We start from the raw sequence: 22,541 nt of genomic DNA, 5'->3' as shown, positions 1-22,541 counted from the left end.
AGGTGAGAGAGGAGAGGAAGGGAGAGTGGAAGAGAAGAAAGGAGAGAGGGGTGAAAAGAGAGGTACAAAGATGTGGACGAGGGAGGGGAACAAAAGGCCATTAAAATTCACTCTGGCTCACCTTTGTCTCATAGCTCAGCTCTGGGGCATGCTGCAGATCTAGTGCGGTGCAGTGGTTAAGGTGTTGGACTAGGATTTGGGAGACTAGGGTTCAAATCTCCCCTTGGCCCTGACCTAGGGCCAGTCACTGCCTCTCAGCCTAGCCTACCCCACAGGGTTGTTGTAGGGATTAAATGAAAGAGGGGGAGAACTCCTTGGGAGATATGGTTGGCCATGACTACAATAAACAAATAAGATTTGGATTTTTCTTTGCATTATAGATGGTAACCCGGGGTGGGAGAAAAACCCTCTCCACATGTTCAGGGGTACTGTTACACCTTCACTCATTCATTCTCACAGAGGAACCCTGACTTTTAAAAAGAAAATGCCCTACAGCTGCTCCCCCACACCCAAATCCACCCCTGTTCTGCCCAGGGAAAGTCGAAAGTCTCAGGGGCCACAAGCCTCTTCAAGATACCAGCTCCGCTGCTGAAGAACGAACAACAGCATCTCAGATTTATAGAGCTGGAAGGGACCGCGAGAGTCATCTAGTCCAACCCTCTGCAATGCAGGAACCTCTCGCCCAGGCCGGCCTCCCTGCCTCTCTCACTTACACAGCACGTTGAGGGTCATGCTGTCAGTGAAGCGATCCAGCTGGTAGTTGACCACGCATGTCAGTTGCTGCCGATGGGCCTCCCGGCTGGGCAAGAGGCGGTACTGGCTGACCACGGTGAAGGTGCCGTTGGGGTTGCGGATCTCTTGGTATTCCGCCACCCCTTTCAGCTTGGTTTCCCAGGACACGGTGCTGGGGGGCTTCCCGTTGGAGGAGGTGCAGGTGGCGACCACAATCTTCTCCGTCATGCCGGCCTTGGCAATGAGCAGGCTTGTGGTGGCCTGCATCCGGTTTGTCGGTTTGGCTGAGGAGAAGGCAGGAGGCGAGAAGGTTAGACAAGAGGGGAGAGTCTTTGAGGTTACTAGCGCGTGCTGTGAGCTGTTTGGTCAGCCCTTGGGGTTAATCTCCTGCTGAGACATACAAGGGGTTCGAAATCAAAGTGGCTTCGCTGATTCATCAGAATACACTAGCTTCCCTGGCCTTCTGCAAAACACAAACACCAAACACCATTCTGTGGACACTGAACACAAGCGTTGTGCTCTATTGCAGTGTCAATATTTATCAGAATTCCATCTTTCGTAAGAATGTAAGAAGAGACTACTGGATCAGGCCAATGGGCCGTCTAGTTTGGCATCCTGATTTCACAGTGGCCTGCAGGAAACTCTCATGCAGAACCCAAACATAAGAGCCCTCTGACCTCCTGCAGTTTCCACCAACTGCTATTCAGAAGTGTTACTGCAGAGTATATCCATCGTGGCTTGTAGCCAGCTGATGGCCATTCCTACCATGTCCTGCACAAAAACATCCTTTCTTTTATCTGCCCTGAATCTTCCAATGCTCAGTTTTATGGGATGTCCCATGAATTCTAGAGTTAAGAGACAGGGAGAAAAATCTTTATTTGTCCACTTTCCCCATGCCATGCACAATTTTGCCAACTTTTATTGTTTCACCTGTTGCTTCACTAAAAAAAAAAAAAAGCAAGTTTCTAGTCCCTTATAGGTTTGAACACAAATGCAGCAATGTGAAAATATTTTAATGAAAGATCTCCAGTGTGCTGGAAACATTCCAAAATGGAGGCGTTTGGGAGCGGAGGTTTGACTGTATACTCCCATACATTATTACATGAATATTTTTGATGCTATTATCCTAATACATATGTAGATATTAATAGCCTACTACATTCTGTAGAAACTCATCCTAAATGTTATCATATTTAGCCAAACAAAGTCTATGCCTTCCTAAGCTTCGTGCTGGACTGTATAAGTATGGCTGTACTGAAAATGCTAAAACTTTCAGTGGAGAATATTCTTCTGAACTATATGCCTATTGTATGGAAGTTAACAACAGGATAACAAAAATGGATTCTAATGGTGGCCAAGAGAATGATACGGATGATTGCAAAGAATAAAGATATCTTATCTCCTTTAATCAGTAAATTGGTAATATGACAACTACCCATTGCACCTTCAGCCATGCATAAGACCAGGCATAGTCAAACTCCGGCCCTCCAGAAGTTTGGGACTGCAATTCCCATAATCCCTAGCTAACAGGACCAGTGGTCAGGGATGATGGGAATTGTAGTCCCAAACATCTGGAGGGCCAGAGTTTGCCTATGCCTGCATAAGACATTTGGAGCTTTGATAATGGAAACTTCTTGCTCTGAATGAAATGCACAGAAGCAGGAGGGGAGAGAGAAAGACTCAGTGGCAAGGCTTGAATCCCAAGCCACATCCTCTCCAAAAAAAACCTCAGACACAAAGGAAGCCGAAGCCGATGCTTCCCAACTTCCTTCTGAAATCCATTTTGGGACATCAAAGGGAAAGGCTCCCAAAGGAGCATCATTTTCAAAGCTTTGCCACACCCTTGGGAAACAGGTCACTACAACCAATCCTTATCCAAGATAATACAGTGGAATAAGCGAGACAGCAACCTGTCTACGCCAAGGATGCAACTCTAAAATGCATCCTTTACACACTGATGGCATCGTCATTCTCATCACACAGGCAATCATCACCAGGAAGGAGAACACAGAATGGAATCCCACAGGACATTTGGTATCTGGGCACAGAACCACTCCCCCCCCCCCCCGTGCCCTGCATCAGTCCAGAATCTAATAGTTTGTTCTTGCTGCTTCAAGGATGCTGTTCCAGTGGAAGGGGACTGAAGGCAGTTTGCAACAGAGGGAGAGAGAAATGTTCAAGGAAGCTGCAGGGGGGGCTTGCCATGTATCACTCGCTGCTGTGGGTACAAGGTTAGGAGATTTCATTTCAAGCTGATGCATGGGACTGTCCCAGTGGAATGGGTCCTCAGGGAAATGCAAGAGGGAGAGCATGCCTTAGCTTCTGAGCATATGCTTGCTGGTGCGGATGAGGAAAAATTAACTCATCAGCACAGGAATGAGCAACCTGTGCCCCGCCCCAGGTGATTTTGTACTTCAGCTCCTATCAGCACCAAGCCCACATGACAATGGTCAGGGATGATGGGAGGTGTAGTCTAACTGGAGGACCAAAGAGTCTTCACTTTTGCTTTAAACTGAGAACAAAGCAGGACTCTGGGTAAATGCAGAATATGATACTCAGAATCTTCTATGATAAAGGCTGAGCCAAAGTTTTGAAGATCAACAGTTTTCATGCAAAAAAGCAACATTTTCAAAGGTCCCCAAACGAGGTCTTGCAAAACTAGCCTTTTTCATATAATTTCTCAATTTATTCCCTATATTCTACAGGTGCTGTTTCAGTAGAACTTTTTGTCTATCATCTGTCTATCTATCTATCATCTATCTATCTATCTATCATCTATCTATCTGTCTCTATCCAAAAGGAGTTTTCTTCTTGCTAAATACACAATTCAACCAATAAGGGATGATATAGGCAGTGCGGTAAAATCACGGCACTACCTAACCAATCAGATGTGGCTATGGGATGACAATATGAAGCCACATCAGAGGGAGAGATAAATAGCTCTTGCCCTCACTCCGAATTGGAGAATGGTTCTGCTCCATTTTGAAGGACCTCCAAGTTCTCTCCAAAAATAAGGTGAGGGCAAATGTTGTAAAATTTGCCTTCTCATTTTACCTTAGCAGACTAGGAAAGAGAACAAGCATTTCCTAAGGACTTGGGCTGGGATTCTGCAGAGAGTGGGGTATTGAAGTTCTGCACCCAGGTGATCAAGGGTAGTCCTTGCCGCTGCTTCCTCTGCTGTCACTCAGCAATGGCGGCCGGATGATGACCGTAACCCCACCACCCTATGAAAGGAAGGAGAGGAGAGGTGGGAGAAATAGACTAGGCTTTCCCTCTCAAGCTCACTAGGGAGCCTGGCTCCCAAACCTCTGCTCCTACTCAAGCCATTAGTGTTACGGGACCAGTATGTAAAACCTGAGATGCTGTTTGCTCAGACAGCAGGGCAGAAGGACCACTAGTTGTTTGGAAGGCAGCAAAGCCGACTTACCCAACACAGTGAGGTTGAGCTGATTCTCCCGATTGCCATCGGGAAATGTTGCAAACTCGCAGATGTAAACGCCTTCATCCTCCAGCTTGAGGCGTGACAGCTGGATGGTCCCATCCCTGGTGGAGGAGTTTCGAAAGACCATCCGGTCATTGTACGGGGGCAGGATGGAAATGCCCATGACGGGGTTGGAGATGGCCACGTTCTGCTTGGAGCCATTGGTGACCTTCTGCCAGGTGACCTGGGTGATCTTCATGCCGAGGCTGGGGTTGGTCAAGGTGCAGTGCAGGTTCACGTCAGTCCCAATGTACCCGGAGACCGTGTCGTTGACAAGCACCATCTGAGCCCAGAGGCCTGCAATGAGAGCAGAAGGGAGGCGGGGGAAGAGGAGTCAGTTGCAGAGTGATAAGAAATGGTCCTTGTTGCTGGGATTCCAGCGCACCGTTTGTCCCAATTAATTCTCTCTGCTTGTAGCTTGGAAGCAGCAGGTTCGCGCAAGCCCAGCTAAATATGGCTCACAGCTCCACAGATAAATTGGAGACAGAGAGAGAGAAATTGACTACGGGACATAATTTCCCCTTCCCAACAGTTAAACAAGTGCATTTGAGTTTCCTGAGCCTGCGACGGAGCTGGCTGGAGGAGAGGAAAGCCATGCAAATAGTCCCACTATGTTCCGCCTTCAGATTTGCCTGGCCGGTGGTACATAAAACCGTGCTGCTCACCTGCGCCTAAAAATGGGAGACAGGAAACGTCTGTCAAATTGCCCTGCTTGCTTGCCTGGAAGAGATGGCTAAGGCCACCGAGTGGCCATACTTCAAGGGGACGGGAAACTGCTTTTGGCTGAAGGGCCATGTTCCGTTCTAGGCAACCTTCAGAGGGCCACATGCCACTGGTGGGTGGGGACAGGAAAAGGTGGGCAGTGCCACAAATGCAATTTTCATCTTTATACATTAGACGACACACACTCCCATATCCTCCATCCAGACATGTAAGAGGCATTGCCAGAGTTGAAGGACACAGCCCAGCTAAGACCCAAGGGGGGTGCAAAGCAGGGTGTGTGTGTGAGGGGTGTGGCCTTGGGTTTGTGTTGCAAGGAAAGTCCCAAATGCCAGAGACAGAGGCTTGGAGGATGGCAATTGGCTTTGAGGGTTGAGGTTTCCCACCCTTTCTAGACCAGATGGGTGACTCTACCAGCCTGGCATAAACATATCTATATGAGCTGGTCCACACATGTATGTTTAGAGCGTATTGAATGCAGTGTTAAGTGGCAGCTGGCATGTGTAACTGAGCCACCCCAGCTCTGATACTGCTGCCAGGACTCCAGTGTCTTCTCACCTTTCAGCCACATCACTGCACGGCTTCAGGTGTTGGGCTATGGGAGTTGAAAAATGGTGATGAGAAAGGCAGCGAGGGGGTATGCAGATGTGAATCCCCCCCCCCTGCATTGAGTGGCAAGAGATTGTGAGGAATGAGCACACATGGAATGCCATCTTTACAACAGACCGCTTTAAAATATCGATGGCTTTAAAAGAGGATGAGACAAATTAATGGAGGACAAGGCTATCAATGGCTGCTAATTCTGATGGCTGTGTTTCTACCTTTTCCTGGCTCTTAAGGCTGCAAGGATAAGTGCATGTTTGTGTGTACATCTGCAGTGCCTGGCAGATCTTGGAAGATTCCCAGGGTTCAGGGGGTTAGAGATTCAGTGCCCTATGCAGCTCTGTGCCCCTCCCTGCGACTAGCAGGACGGCAGAATGAATGACGCAAGGTAGCAAATATTGCAGAGTGAATCATGCAAAATATGTGTGTGTGTTTGTGGGGGAAATCATGCAAATGCGTTTGATTTGCATAATTTATACAGCATATAGAATATCTATCTAGGTCTCCGCAGACAGAGATGTAGATATATAGGGAGGTTGTCACCCACTGGTGGAGGGGGGGGGAGATCATGCTATCCAAAGTCTCACTGTGTTTGACAGGCCTTGCTTTCTAGTGTTGATGATTGCAACCAAACTTTGACTAACTACATGATTTATAGTCAATTAACCAATTAATTACACATGCACATAGCATTTTGGAAGCGGGTGTGCGTTCCTTATTCATGGACTCCTCTACTGAAAGGGGAGCATCAGGTTTGCATTTTTAAGAGTTACATTCTCTCCAGCCACTAGTGATACAACATGATTAAACCCTTTCCCTGAATCCAAAATTAACCTCTGTCTTTGGGAATAAAAATAAAGACTGCTGTGTTTCTCGTTGTTTCTTCTCTCTGCCTGCGTGCTTTGCTTAAGGCATGAAGACAGATCTGGCTAACAGCTGGGCTTCATGCTTTCAAAAATGGGGAGCGACTGTGACTTCTTAATCCTTGGGGTGCAAGCAAGATGTTTGGCAGCCCCCTAGCAGATATTTGCTCTCCAACTTGAAGAGGAGCAAGTCAACAAGCTGGCCTCATGGCTACAAGAGCTGGCTTGCTGCCTTGTAGTTTTTTCATTTAGGTTGGCCTTATCTATGTTATGTTCAGAAGAACCAGCTGGATTAGGCCAACAAGACATCTAGTCTAGCCTCCTTTTCTCACAGTTGTGAACCAGGTGCCTGTGGGAAGCCTGTGTGCAGGATTTGAGCACAAGAGCCCTTTCCCCTCCTGTGCTTCCCAGCAACTGGCATTCAGAAGCCCTGCTGCCTCCGACCGTGAAGGCAGAGCCAAATCATCATGGCTAGCAGCCACAATAGCCCTCTCCTTGCACCACACAGAGGTGGAGAACTTGTGGTCCTTCAGTGTTGCTGGACTACAACCCCCATGACCCCCTAACCATTAGGTTCACTAGGAGTTGGAATCCAACAACCTCTGGGGAGCATTGGGTTCCCCATCATAGGATTAAAGCCCTAAACGGCCTTGGTCCAGTATATCTGAAGGAGTGTCTCCACCCCCTTCGTTCTACCCGGACACTGAGGTCCAGCGCCGAGGGCCTTCTGGTGGTTCCCTCACTGCAAGAAGCCAAGTTACAGGGAACCAGGCAGAGGGCCTTCTCGGTAGTGGCACCCGCCCTGTGGAACGCCCTCCCACCAGATGTCAGAGAACAACAACTACCAGACTTTTAGAAGACATCTGAAGGCAGCCCTGTTTAGGGAAGCTTTTAATGTTTGATGCATTACTGTATTTTAATATTTTGTTCGAAGCAGCCCAGAGTGGCTGGGGAAGCCCAACCAGATGGGCAGGGTATAAATAATAATAATAATAATAATAATAATAATAATAATAATTGCATCATAGAGTTGGAAGGGACCCAGTGGTTCATCTAGTCCAACCCCCTGCAATGCAGGAACATGCAGGTGTTCCATACAAGGATCGAACCTGCAACCTTGGCATTATCAGCACCACACTCTAACCAGCTTTCATTTTCTTTTATCACATTTACATCAACCCCCACCCCTCTTTTCCTCCAAGGAGCTCAAGGTGGTACACATGGATCTCCCCTTCCCACTTTCATCCTCACAACAACCCTGCGAGGATGGTTAGGCTGAGAGATGGCAACTGGCCTAAGATCGCCCTGTGAGATTATCTGGTGTAATATGTCGCCTGGCAAAGACTTCTGCAGAACTCCAAAGCTTGCCACCATTTTGCAACCTTTTCCCTCGGTCATCGTGAATGTATATTCTCCAACTGTGGACCTTGGAATGTTTCATTTCTCCCGTTGAAGACCAACAATGGCTGACTCAGCTTTTTAAAACATTGTCTGTACTCCATCTCAGGTAATACCTTTCCCTTCCACCAAGAAAGAGGGAAGTATCTTACAAGATGAGCAACATTTAAATCCAGCTTCACATACACCCCCCACACACATGCAAAATTGCTGCTGTGTCTCTCCCTAATCTGTGTGTTTAGAGAGAACACTCCAATAATTATATAGCTGGTATTTATATTCAAAGCAAAAAAGAAAAAAGAAAAAAAGAGAGCAGGGTAGTGGTGCAGAGGACGGGTGGTGAAAGTGTAGCAGAAAACTGGAAAAACGGGTCATTCGAGAAATGGGAAGCCTGGGGAGAGGAGGCCAAAGAACAGTGGTTCATGCAAAGCATGAAAGAGAATGAAGAGTGATTAGAACAGAGGAGAGCCACCTTATATCCTGAGTCACAGCACTGGTCTGTCTAACTCAGAATTGCCTTCGATGACGGGCAGCTGTTCTCCAGGGTTTCAGGCAGGGGGCATTGCCAGCCCTACCTGCAAAATTCGGGGACTGAACCTGGGGCGTTTTCCATACAAAGCAGTTCCTTTCTCAGTGAGCCATGGCCCTTCCCTAAAAAATCAAATAAGATTCTAGTCCTCATTGTTTTCAAGAAAGGCTTCTTTAAAATAGGAATGTAAGAATCTGCCTTGTTCCGAGTCAGAGTTTCAGCCTCTCCAGCTCAGTAATGTGCACAGTGACTGGTTGCTGCACTCAGACAAGGAACATTCCCAGCCCTCCGTGGAGATGTTGGGGACTGAAGCTGGGACCTTCTGTGTGGGAAGCAGATCATCTATCACTGAGCTATGGTCATTTCCACGAGGGACATGGGAAGGAAGACTAGAGAGGCCATCAGAGTGGGAACACGGTACTGGAAAGGAATGATTGCTCCACACAAGGAGAGGAAGGCAGTGGCTCTTGCTCACAGAAGCAGGCCAGAGCCAATGTATTTTGCTGCTTGAGATGGAGCAGAAAGTGCATTTCTCCTCCTGCCCCAAGTCAAGGTCCTGAATATGTGCAGAATTGATGTCAAAGCAGGAGCAGAGAACCTGTAGCCCTCTAGGTGCTGTTGGACTACCTATAATTTCCACTACAGTCGTACCACAGAAGTCAAATAGAATCGGTTCCAGAAGTCCGTTCAACTTCCAAAATGTTCAGAAACAAAGGTGTGGCTTCCAATTTTGCTGCAGGAAGCTCCTGCAGCCAATTGGAAGCCGCATCAGATATTCGGGTTCCAAAGAAAGTTCACAAACCAGAACACTCACTTCCGGGTTTGCGATGTTGGGGAGCCAAAACGTTCAACTCACAAGGCATTCATCAACTAAGGTACGACTGAATTCCTGCCCATTTGCTGTGCTGGATCTGATGGGAGGTGGAACTGAAAAACATCTGGAGGGTTACAGGCTTCCCACCTTCTGCTTTAAAAGAACATTTCGAATCAGATCAACAAGTAGACCAAACACAATCTATGGTGTTATGCTGCCTGCCTCCTACTCCAGTAGGGCCCACGATTTGGGTCCAACAAACCCAAAAAACTGGGGCAGGAGCAGATCCTGTGAATTTGTTCATACAGTGGTACCTTGGGTTACATATGCTTCAGGTTACGGACCTCCAGAACGAATTAAGTACTTAACCCGAGGTACCACTGTACTTTATTTCTTCCTTCTTTTTCTGTTTTTATTCATGAGGAATACCTTGTGCACTCTTATATATTCATACTGGGTTGTCTCGGGAGGAGAGGCGGGAACTACCACTTGGCACCTGCCACCTGAAGCAGCCACCTCACTTTACCTAACAGTAGGGCCGACCCCAAATGTGGGGTTCAGCAAAAACAATACAAAACCTTTGCCCCCATCTTTCTTTGCCCTGCCTTCTCAGGTGGTGATTTTTTACATCTCTTCTCAACACATCAGCATCTTGGCAGAGAGACTGTCACACACCTGCCGCAGAAGGCCCCCCCCCCAAGTTGCAAAGGATTCTGGGGCGTTTGTCTGAGCACATGTTGAATCCGTGTGACACACCAGACCGGCCTGTTGGGCTGGATTGCCACCACCCCATGTGAAATGAGATTTCATCTTACAACACGCCCCTATGACTGAGCGCTGTAGAAGATCTGTAGTGGGTAGCAGGAAATCTTGTGCTCCCTTTCTGATCTTGCTGCAAGGTACCCCTGATAAGCTTCTGAGGAACCTTGGCGTTTTCCAGAACATTCTGGGGAAACGGCTAAGAACAAAACTGGCTGTTTAACTAGCACCCTGGCAAAGGATTGGAGGAACCTCTTTCTGGTATGGAATTTCACAAGCCCTCGCCCAGAGGTGCTTGCAAAAGTGAACACTCCTCTTTCAATGCCAAGGGCTGCAACTACTGCCCCAGTCCCCCAAGGGTTTAGTGATTGACCTGGAGCAGAGCAGAGCAAGATGGAGGAATGATGCTCTGTAAGAGCTGGTGGGTGCCCATCTCCTTTCTCTGCTGGGCCCCAGGTAAGTCTCAGGTCTTTGGGGGGGGGGGATTCTTGATGGTGGTAAGAGCTTTAAGGGCATCCCCCAAACTTTGAATGCAACAAATCCTTTGGCATGACTACAAAGACTCTGAATACTATTTACTGGAAACTGAAGGGGAGAGTGCTGTTACGCTTCTGTCCTGCTTGCAGGCTTCTTACAGGTTTCTTGTTGGCCACTGTAAGAACAAGATGCTGGACCCTGGTCTGATTCAGCAGATGTTTGATAGGTCCCTATGATAGTGCCCTCCTGGGGCACACACCCTGACTTACCGGTACAGGTAACCAACCCACACAACCAATTCCCACATGAACACACACATCTCTCAACTCCTCCACATTTGGTGACTGGCAGGTACAGATATCACCTTTCACCCACCCAAACACTTTCTGCTTAAAGCAGGAGTGGGCAACCTGCAGCCCAATGGCTGGATGTGGCCCTAGCATGATTTAATGTGGCCCTCAGCCTAATTCCATGTGAGCAGCAAGGAAGTATGGGGGGGAGGAGAGAAAGGGGTGATAAGAGAGAAAAGGATTTGGCAGAGGGGAGGAGAAATCAGATTGTGCTCCACCCATTTTTGGTTCTGTATCTACCCACCCACAGTCCAGACAGATCACCCGGGGTGAAGGCAGCTCTCCGAAGAAATATGAAAGTTCCATCTATTAGATCTGGGATGGCCCGTTCATACATGCAAGTTATCACTTGAGGCTTCAGTCATCCGGAGATAATGATACGAAACTGCCTTATGTCGGGAGGCTTCCAAATTGTGTTCTCGTTCAAGAGGTGACTCAGAAAGAGTCTACAGTCCCTGGTAGGCCCAGGAAGTTCTGGCTCGTAATTTTGGGATAGGCTAGCCTGTCTGCAGGAAAACTGGCCTTCCAGCTCAGGGCAACAGTGGAGAGACATTTATGACTAGGGACTGTGTCCAACTAAATGCTACTTGGCATAGTAGTTTCAGTAATTAATGGGCCTAAGTTCGTCATGCTGATTAATTTCAATGGGTCTACTCTGCATAGGATTCACACTGGGAACAGCTTAAGGCTTGATCATTTGTATTCTGTTCACATGGCCACAGGGACACCATGAATTTTTGAATTAAACCAGCACTAAACAAACATTTCTCAAACTTTCTTACCTCCCTTTTCTCCAGACAATTTAAAATGGCTGGGTGCCTCAGTGGACAACGTAATAAAATTTGTGTGCATGGGGGGGGGGGACATTTAGATTACAAATTAAAGTACACAACTCATATTTTAATAACTGTAGTTTGCCTTCAAGATGCAATGAATAGGCCCATTTCAGTGAGCAAGGTTCTGTGAAGCCCGGTGTCATTTTCCCCAGCTTACCACAACCCTGTGAGGTAGGCCAGCACTGATTGCCCCACTCCCTGGCTTGTTCTACAATATCAGAATATATCAAGGCAAACCTTTCTTCTTCCAGATGGTAGCTGGGATACATTGGAATGGGATACTTTCTATCCCAAGAAATCGCCAGTGGGCTTTGGTGCCTGCCGTATCAACCAAGTTGCTAAAAGGTCTGGATCTGGGTTTATTCCTGTCCCCAAACCCATACTGGTTGGCATTAAAAACTGTGTTTCTGACAGGACACAGGGTTACATTGCAAAGGGTTGTGACAAAAGCCTTGCCATTCTGAACGGCTGCTGAAATGAAGAGGTGGAGAAAGAAAGAAATTTGGTTAGAGCTTTCCCAACCAAGTGCTCCTCCAGATGGCCAAAGAGATGTATTGGAATTGGATGGGCTGCTGGTTAGTGACCTCTGGAAAAATACCCCTCTCTAACACAGATGCACCCTGAATGCTTCCCCAAGACCTTGAGACACTAGCAGACCCCTTTCCCCAACACTCATGTACACACACACACACACCCACCCACCCACCCACCCACCCTTGTGGTCCCTTCAATCACTACAATTCCATGATCTCCAACTAACCATGTTTCGTGATCCAGCTTTGACAACCCTGTCACTACCTTTTCTGAGGTCCCACCTCCTCTGCCGCCCCTCACTTCTGTATGACCGATCCCAGATGCAAGCCCAGACAAAGCTTTGCGACACACAGATGCAATCTGGTGCCTGTGGCACCGCCGCCATTTAGCTGCCACACATGCCCTCTCCGCTGAGCCTGCTGGCAGTCGCTGTTTGGCTCAACACACCGCCTGCAGCTGTATGAGCAAAAACTGGGCTTGGGAATGCGGGTGCGATGGAACTGCTGCCCCATTGTTAAAGATACTGCCAAGGGATGGGGAAGAGATGCGATGTGCTGATCCTGGCACCAGTTGGACTAAGAATTCCAGAGCTGGGCACAGCGTGAGGATGGAAATGGCAGCTCAAATGCATCTTCTCGGGGAAACTAGCATCCACTCCCTCCCAGATTGCTGATTGGTGATTCTTGTTCTCCTCATACCCCCACCTCTGGAGAGGGACAAATATCCAGGGCAAGGTAATAAAAAGGAGGATCAAAGAAACAGCAGAAGCTGTGTGATGTTGCGTTAGGAAGCAGCTCTGCTCACCCTCGGAAGCTGTCAGGTGACTTTGCATCCTCCACACTGAAAAACCATTAAAATTCCACAGTCCAAATTCTGTAGCAAGGGAAAGCTAGATTCTGCTTATGAATTGCAAGCAGCCTCATACCTGGTGTCGTTCCTGAATGCTAAGAACTCCAGCCCCCCCCCCCAGCCCCCCAAAAAACCACCCTGCAGTTTTGGAATCAAAATCAGCGCAGCTCCATCTTGATTCAAAATTATGTCCAACTGTACAGATGCAAACTTGCTACTTGATCTCAGGAACCACCATGCAAATTTTGGTGGTCATCTCTTAAGGGATGTCCAAATGCATAGCAAACAACTTTCCAAAATATAAAGTAGATGCAAATCGAGGGAAAAGACACCTTTCTGCTTAGTATGCACCATTTATTCTGCAATTTTGCAAGTCATGGGAACAAAAGTATGTAAAGGTGGGAAGAGCTAGGTAGGGCCTCCTCTTCCCAGTGGGAAACCTTCTTTGATCATCCTTTGAAGCCTGCAGGAGGTACTGCCTATTCTTTTTCAAGTCCAGCTTTGAATTCATAAGGACTAGAAACATTGGGACTAGTAGCCATTGATAGCTTTCTCCTCCATGATTTGATCCAAATCTCTTTTAAAGCCATTCAAGTTGGTGGCTGTCATTGCCTCCTGTGGGAACAAGTTCCCATAGGTCAACCACACTGCAGGAAGAAGTACAGTATTTTTTGCTTTATAAGACGCACCTTTTCCCTCCTAAAAAGTAAGGGGAAATATGTGTGTGTGTTATGGAGCAAATGCAGGCTGCGCAGCTATCCCAGGAGCCAGAACAGTGAGAGGGATCGCTGCGCAGCGATCCCTCTTGCTGTTCTGGCTTCTGGGATTCAGAATTTTTTCTTTTCTTGTTTTCCTCCTTCAAAAACTAGGTGTGTCTTATGGTCTGATGCGTCTTATAGAGCGAAAAATGCAGTATTCTCTTTCCTCTGTCTTGAATATTCCAACATTCAGCTTCACTGAATGCCCACGAGTTCTCATGCTATCTTCCTCTTCAACCTGACATTCCCGCAGAGCAGAATTCTTCTTCCCCTTCTCAAAGATAATGCTAAAAAAAATGTCCCTGTGGACAAAAAGGGCTCTAATCTCAGAAGCAAAAGGGTTTCCTGAGCAAGACTTACAGCAGTGGCACTGATAGGAGGGGAGACAGAGAGCCCTTCACTTTGCCACATCCCTCCTATGACTAGCCAAAGCAGAATAAGCTATGCAAAAAAAAAATAAAAATGAATAAAAATCTTGTATGTGCTTGGGGATTAGCAAACAAGAGAAATTGGTCTGAATGTGCCCAATTTGCATCATTTACGCAGGATTTGGCTTCCTTGGATTGCCCTGGGATGGGATTTGAATTTTCTTTTTCTTTTTCACTTAGTGCATAAGCTCTGGAGAGAGAGCGTGGGGCCTCCAGCCAATGCACAGGCCCCAAAGAGAGGAGAGCATCACCAAAAAGCAGAAAGAGAGAGAGAGAGAGAGAGAGAGAGAGAGAGAGAGAGAGTCGAGACAGCAAGCGCCTCAAGCCTGCCACTCTCCCACTCCTTCTGCCCTTCCCGGGGAAAGCAAAGCTTTTGACTCTGGAACTGCCCACACCTGTACAAGGTGATTGAGCCGCTGCCAAGCTCCAAAGTGTTTACGGCTCCCCTGAGCGTGTGGGAGCTTGTCGGCTGGCAGGAGCCGTCACGTAACCGAGGTCCTGGGAACAGTCTCCCTGCACTGAGCTGCGCCTCACTCACTCCCAGGCTTTGGGGAGATGGCGCTCGGCTGTGCTGGGTCCCCGCCCCTGTTTCTTGAAGCCCAGCCAGGGAGGCTCGTTGTCTCTCCTGCTCATTAAAATGGCATTGCTAAGAGGCTCTCCACTCAACTGGGCAGCGAGCTCAGAGGTTTGGGAACGGGCACCCAGATGGCTCTGTTTCCACCCAAACCAGCCTTGCAAATGCAGCGAGCCAAATTTCCTAGCCCACATTTTAAAAATAGACCACCTTCCCACATGGGGGCTTTCCAGAAAATGTCCGCTCGGCCCACTTTCTCGTCCATGCCATACATTTAAAGCAGCCTTTCTCAACCTGCGGGTCCCCAGATGTTGTTGAACTACAACTCCCATCACCCCTAGCTAGCAAGGCCAGAGCTCAGGGATGATGGGAGTTGTAGTCCAACAACATCTGGGGATCCAGAGGTTGAGAACCGCTGAAAAGCATGTGACTCCCCCTCCCCAATAATCCTGGGAACTGTAGTTTTGTAAGGGTACTGGGAACTGCAGCTCTTTGAGGGTTAAATCACACTTCCCAGCATTTTCTGGGAGAAGCCATGTGCTTTAATTGTGCGTTAAGTGGTGCAGACACAGTCAAATAAGCAGCAGCAAGCTGGGCTAGGTGAGCCCCCTTGCAGGGCTCTTTGGATAGCTTTACAGCTGTCCTAGAACTTCCATGTCCATTGGCAGTCTACCAAGGAATACTAGTTGCTGGGGGGGGGGATGAGGCTCTTGCCCCCAGTGGACATTCCAGTTGGCCAGCATGGAATCCAAATGCTGGATTAGCTATGAAAGGGGAAATACAAAATCTTCACTGAAGTTAACTATGCCTTGCCACAGCTTCTATGTACTGTGGGCTTCAGCTGGAACATTTGCACTCTGCTAGATTGCTGATTTTGAGAGGGAACTACCACTCATTCTGCCCCAAAGAGTGACACAGTACTTCAAGATCCTCCTGGGCTGGGAAGTCTGGTGACACCAAGAAGGCCAACCGAGAGCAACTGAGGGGTACAAAAAGACTCACACACTCTCTACCAACTAAGCTATCTCAACCATTTAGGGGGCATAGGAAGCTCAATACTTTTGCAGTACAGTGGCACCTCGGGTTACAAACACCTCGGGTTACAAACACTTCGGTTACAGACTCTGCTAACCCTGAAGTAGTACCTCGGGTTAAGAAATTTCCCTCAGGATGAGAAAAGAAATCGCGTTCCGGCGGCATAGCAGGCCCCATTAGCTAAAGTGGTACCTCAGGTTAAGAATGGTTTCAGGTTAAGAATGGACCTCCAGAACGAATTAAGTTGGTAACTAGAGGTACCACTGTACCAGCCTCCCCTACAAACCTGTTGCCCTCCAGATGTTTTGGATGACAACTCCCATCAGCCTGCAGCTGACATGGTTAGGGAAGGCTGGTCTACACTGATTGGGTCTCTCTAGGGCAGAAGTTCTCAACCTGTGGGTCCCCAGATGTTGTTGGACTATAACTCTCACCATCCCTAGCTAGCAAGGCCAGAGCTCAGGGATGATGGGAGTTGTAGTCCAACAGCATCTGGGGACCCACAGGTTGAGAACCACTGCTCTAGGGTTTTAGGAAGGAGTCTTTTCCCAACCCTGCTTGGAGATGCCATTGGGAATTCAACCTGGGTCCTTCTGCCTGCATGTAGACGTTCTGCCACTGAGCCACAGCACTTGCTCAGGCAAAGAGTATATCAATACAAAGCAGCAAAAACCGCCCGGAAGCAGCCAAATCATTTATTAAAGAATTATTAAAGAATTTATTTAATAAAGAACGGGTTTATTTTTTTCCCCGGAGTCCTCAGGAACTTGGCAGTTATCCGAATGCCTTTATACTTACTGGACAGAATGGAACGTGTCAATGTTTTGCTTGGCAACTGGGCAGGTAGCAAACTGTGCTGCACATTCCCTAGGCCCACCTTTGTCTCTGCTTAAATCAAATTTTGCCAGCTTGGTGTCCTCCAGATGTTTTGGACCACAATTCCCAGCAGCCTTTGCCAGCATGGCCGACCAGAGATTATGGGAGCTGTAGTCCAAAAGGTCTGGAGGGAACTAGGTTGGGGAAGCCTGAGTTAAACAAAAGGGATAGAGACATGTGTTTTAAAAAGGGGGAAAGTTGAAGATTTAAGCAGGGAACTTGAGAGCATTCCTGTGGAAGGGAGGCACACCTACAGCGTTCAGCACCACCCCATGGCGATGGACCTGCATAAGCAGCCAGGCTCTTTGGAGATATACTTTGCTTGCAGCTGGTTTAGGGAAGCCTCACCTCTCTGAGGCTGCCAACACAAACTATGTGCCAGCTGAGGAATGGACCCTGAAAAACAGCTCATCTCTGCCAGGCGGGCTTGCAACAGGCCACATCAAGCTCTTGCATGCCCCTGCTCTCAAAACAACACATTCCAGAGTTCAAGTCTGCAGGGAAAAGGAAGAAGAATGCAACATCCAGGCCGGAAAACAAACTTCCACCCAAGACACATAGGGATCCAAATGGGAGGAACGAGACAGCCACTCTCCTGGCCCGCAGGAACCAGGGTCCATTGGTGGGTGGGTGCGGGAGAATTTAACGCCAAAGTGTACTGTTGATACCTTTTCTAGAGAATGAAAGAAGCAACTGCAAGACGTCTGTGATGTCATTCTGATCCCTGCTCTAAACTCAAAGCACACTGATTCTACGTGGTTATAGGGGTTAGAGCAAACATTAGCTGACAGCAACCCCAAGGGTCTTGTAGCACTGTAAAGACTAACAGCATAAGGCTAAGGTTTCGTTTAATGAATGAAGTGGGATCCTCAGTTTGCAGGTATGCACACACACTGCAAACAGTGGCATTGTAAAGCAGTGAGGTCAGAAGGAAAATGCAATGCAAGAAGAGATGGTGACAATTCCACTAGGGATGATATCTATGCAAAATAAGCACAGTGACCCTTTATGACAGCAGTGATAGGTTGATCCAACAATCAACTTTGTAATGCTGAGTTAATCAAATCAGTGGGATAGGAAACCTTCATCTCCATTCAGACCGAACTGAGAAGATTTGAACTTCAGCAAGAATTGTGATTCATTCAGCAGCCTCCCTTTGAAGTTCCTTTATTCAAAGATGGCTATCTTTAAGCTCACTAAAATTGAAATTTCTTCCTACTGGTTTCTTAACCTTGCCCGCTCTGCTGTCAGATTTGTGTCCATTGAGTCTTTTGTTGATCTGAAGGAGGCCATATCTGAACAAAGGAATTTCGAAGGGGGGCTCCCGTATGAAAACCAAGGATTGTAGTAATTGATTCTCTTCACTGGGGTCTGAATAGAGGCAATGGCTTCTTGTGAGATTACAAGTGTTAATTAACTCAGCATTACAATCAGGTGGTTTATTGTTTTACCGAATATCACTGATGTATATGCACTTATTCTGCATATGTTTTAGCTCTGACTAAATTGCCACTATATGTACACGCGACTCTCAACTTAATGTGGGGTTTACGTTCCAGGGATAGCACATATATCCCATATAACCAAAACACATTGGGCTCAATGATGGGTGGGATTGCCAACATCTCTTTTCTTGGGTGTCCACCCCATTTTTCCCCCTTTTAAATTTCGAAAAATATTTTTGTTAAGTGCATAAAGATGAACACGTGCAAGCTTAAGGTGTGAGTCACCTGTATGTAATTTCTGCATTTCATGTCCCTCCAACCTCACTGTTAACATCCCCTCCCTGCCATGTATAGGTGGATGCTAGTCCACAAAGGCATGGTAAATTTGTTAGGTGCCACAAGACTCTGCAGTTTTTATTGTAACACAGATGAGGAACAGATTTTCCCAGCTGGATAACTGGGTCTTTACCATGAGTGCCCACTTGCTAGGATTTCAGTCTTATTGTCAATAGATTTGTTGTTTTTGTACCTGGTTTTTATTTTTATTATTTAAAAAGCACTTATCTCTCATGTGTAAATCTCCTTGAGATGATGGGGATTAAGAAATCAATTGTAACAACAACAACCACCACCTCACAGGAAGCTGCCATAGGCTGAGGGTAAGTATATTGGTACATCTAGTCCAGCAGTGTCTAAAGCAAAGGTTCCTAAACTCACTCCCCCCACCAAAGACTACTTGAAAAATTGCAGAGGGTCTTGCAGACTACTCAGTGAATTTCCTGCCTGCCATAGCAATTGTAATTCTGAAGAATTCAAATTGCAAAAATACAATATAAGAAATAAAAGAAGCAAGAAAAAACCCAATGAAAAATCAAAATGAATATTCAACAGGATGGATGGGTTGTTCCACATCATCAACCAAAAGTCCACAGGCATGTCGTGTCGCAGATCTCCTGAATGAAGCTCACAGACCACCAGTGGCTCACTGATCATAAGTAGGGAACCCCTGGTCTAAATTTAGTAGCAGCAGCTCTCAAGAATTTCAGATGGGATCTCCCCCAACCCTATCTGGAGCTGCCAGGAATTGAACCTGGGATCATCTGCATGCAAAGCAGCATAAAAACATGCCTACCTCTCCAGAAATAGTCAAGAGCATAAGGCCATAAGAAAAGGCTGCTGGATCAGGCTACTGACCCATCTAGTCCAGCATCCTGGGAGAGAGAGAGAGAGAGAGAGAGAGAGAGAGAGAGAGAGAGAGACAGCAAGCATGCTTGAGCCTGCAACCCTACAAGGCACTTGCCACCAGGATGTGACCCCCATTGAACACAGTGGGGCTTAACTGATGATTAAGCATACCTGGGCTTGCACTGTGAACCTTTTGAGATGCAAGGTGGACAGTGAAACCCCATGCATGCTTAACTGGAAGTGTGTCCATTGGGGCTTGCACTCAGGTGAAGTGTGCATCTGAGTGCTGCCTAAGTGAACCAGGGTACAGGTGGTTCTTCTTCCAAGCTCCATCTTTCCAGCACCACCGGTTTCCTCCTTTCCTCCTGCCCTCAAGTGCGGATAACTAGCTAGCAGAGTACTCCACAAAAATTAGCCGTGCACATCCAAGCATGCTGGGTTGAGCGCCCCTCTCTCCCTTTCTCTCTCTCGCTCTCATGTTCAGGGCCAAAAAGCAGCTGAGTGCTGGAGACACTCTGGTGCCAAGCCTTCATTAGCAGAGACCTTGGCCCTCCTTCCTCTGCTGTTGCATTTGAAGTGGTTTGTGTGGCACGCCTGAGCCGGAGAGACTGGCTGGGTCTTGCAACCATAGCTCCTCCGAGATGCCTTCAGAAGAAGGCATGCGACTCTCTCCTGCTGTCAATTCTAGGAAGCAGGTGGATGGATATTTGTAAGATGATGCTTTTGGAACATGAACCAATAACACATGGAGAATAGATCTGCTGGATCAGGCCAACCAAATGCCCCTATGGGATGCCAGGAAGGGGGGCATGAGCACCCCAGGAAAAAATGTTTTAAATAGCCTTTTCTTTAAGAACACAAAAGCAAAAAAAAACACGGAAGCTTTTCTTCTAGGAATTGTAGGTGCCAAAATTCCAAGTGACCACTGCTGCCCAGACACTATTATCCCGGAGATGGAAAGAAGGCACAGTCCCTACAAGAGAACAATGGCAGATTAAACTGATGAACTATGCAGAGATGGCAAAACTGACCAGAAGAATGAGGAATCAAGAGGACCAAAATTTCAATAAGGAGTGGGGAAAAGATATAATTTACCTAAAAATTCATTGCAAACAATTAAAACTATTAATAAGACTGTAATGATGCTTGCAGTTAAGCTTTGGACTATGGCTTTATTGGAGATTTAATAGAAACGGATTAACAGGGAAGATGCAGGTGAAAAAAGTTAACATAAGAACCCAGAAAGGAGAGGTTGGAAGCCCAAGGGAACTGATGGAAATTCTTTTATTTGTTTGCTTGATGACTGTTTGTAAACTTGAAAATGTAATTATTATTTTTTTGGGGGGGGGGGCAAGAGCACAACATCCCTGTTTGTGACGCCTAGCAAACAGAAGCTGTGTGCCCCTGCTAGTCAGTTTTTGTTTTTGCCCACAAAAGGAAACTTCTACCGTCATTTAGGAGAACCCCATGCACCCAACATCACAGGCAAAGTCTGCACAAATTGAGCACACGGGCTTCTTGCTGCCTCAAAGTTTCACCCTGGCATTTGAGCTTTTGCAGGGTTGCTAGAAGCTGCTGGGGAAGGAAGGAGACTGCCCAGGTTGGCAATTTTCTGCTGTCCTCTGTGGTGCATACAAGGACACTAAGTGAAAGCTTCCCTGGAGCTCTGAGGCCTTCCTAAGCTCAGGGGCGACTCTACCAGGGTGCATTTATTTTCTTTCTTCTTTTCTCCAACTTCTGGAGTGGGTTTCGGCTTGGCCTGAGCCAACGGTCCCTCTTGTTCCTGTCCCGCAGAATAAGGTGGTGCAGTGCAGAAGGGGGAGCAAGGCCACTGACTTTGTGAGCTGTGATGATAGACAGTGCCAGATTTACGTACAAGCAAAACAAGCTATAGCTTAGGGCCCCACTCTCTTGAGGGCCCCCCAAAAAATTAAAGGGAAAAAAGCTGGATGTACATTTTCAAAATATAAGATAAAAAACTAATAAAATAAAATCTACATACAGCAACAGTGTTGTGTAGGCTCCTATGATGTAAGTAATGGGCCCCATCTGCTAGCCTGCTCCCTAAAATATCACTCGTTTCCTCATTTCTATATATAGGGTGCCTACATTCTTCATGGCAACATATGCAAATGGCTTTAGATACCCATTAGGTCCATAAATTACCATATAACATATATTCAACACAAAAAACAGCAACAATTTGTTGTTGACAGAGGACAGCTGGACATGTAAAGGGCACCATTACCTTCAAGTAGCTTAGGGCTTCATCAAACCTAAATCCAGCCCTGATGGTAGATATAGAAGATTCCTATTCTCCCTGTCCACCCCCAAAACTTCCATATTCTTCCCATATCTGTATCCAACATCCACACATAAAATTTCCCTTCTAACATCTCCAATGGAAGGGTTAGGGGACTGGATTCCTTCAGGACTTGAAGCGGTGGTAAAGGTTATGTTTCATGGACCAGCATTAGGTGGGGTTGAAGCCAGGGATGGTGCGGGTCAAAACTGCTCTGGGACATCCCCCTTTCTCTCTCTTTTGCCAAAATTTTATTATTTTCAGTTGCAACAATGAACCACGATGACTTTAACAAACGGTGGTGGTCTTGTCATACTAGCATGAGAACATAGCAAGAGGCCTGCAGGATCAGGCCCATAACCCATTTAGTCTAGCATCCTGTTCTCATAGTGGTCAACCGGATGCCTGTGGGAAACCTTGAAAGCAGGAAATGACCACCTTGGGAGACTTTCTCCAGAATCTTGTAATAAGCGGCTTTACTCTCTTTGCAACATTATTACCCGGACAAATGCATTGAAGCATTCTCTTCGCTCTCTTTTTCCAAAAGAATTGTTAAATGTCCCTCCACAGCACATCAGTACTCTTGCAGAAAGGTTGAAAACATAAAATGAAATTACCTCTGAAAACCCAAATGTGTTACTAAATTATTGTTAACTAATCCTCTGCTTGCGTATGAACGGACTGCATATAGACGCAGACTTTCTTTGGATAAATATGATGGTATTTGGAATGGCTTTGCACAGACTATATTAGGTTATTGATAAAGATATATGCACTAGGATAATAAGAATATACACGTCTGTATTTATGGAAATACAACAGAGTATTTTTCCTTTATTTCTATTTTCACACTGTTTTTCTTTTTCCCCTCACTTTTCTTTATAAATGAAATTCTTCTTCTAATAAAAAAACTAACCCTTTCCTTTGTGTGCATGTACATATACATACATATATGCACACATACACCCGTGTGTGTATATGATAAAATCTGTC

The 22,541-nt window shown here is 46.8% G+C and overlaps 1 protein-coding gene and 1 long non-coding RNA gene across 7 annotated transcripts in view; one reads left to right on the top strand and one right to left on the bottom strand.

The window, feature by feature from the left end:
• LOC308464377 overlaps positions 1 to 22,541 on the top strand; it is a 532,762-nt gene that overhangs the window by 385,727 nt on the left and 124,494 nt on the right. The window lies entirely within an intron of this gene.
• NECTIN1 (nectin cell adhesion molecule 1) overlaps positions 1 to 22,541 on the bottom strand; it is a 197,376-nt gene that overhangs the window by 88,838 nt on the left and 85,997 nt on the right. For all 6 annotated transcript variants that reach the window (XM_080983556.1, XM_080983553.1, XM_080983554.1 and 3 more), the window contains exons 2-3: positions 4,160 to 4,510; positions 714 to 1,016 (exon numbers count right to left, since the gene is read on the bottom strand). In XM_080983556.1, coding sequence (XP_080839682.1) covers positions 714 to 1,016; positions 4,160 to 4,510 — 654 coding nt within the window. The remainder of the gene's footprint in view (positions 1 to 713; positions 1,017 to 4,159; positions 4,511 to 22,541) is intronic.

The sequence above is a fragment of the Podarcis pityusensis genome (genome assembly GCF_964106645.2).
Source record: "Podarcis pityusensis genome assembly, chromosome: 15".
In the NCBI taxonomy this organism is placed as follows: Eukaryota; Metazoa; Chordata; class Lepidosauria; order Squamata; family Lacertidae; genus Podarcis; species Podarcis pityusensis.
This window is presented reverse-complemented; position numbering and strand designations above follow the sequence as displayed.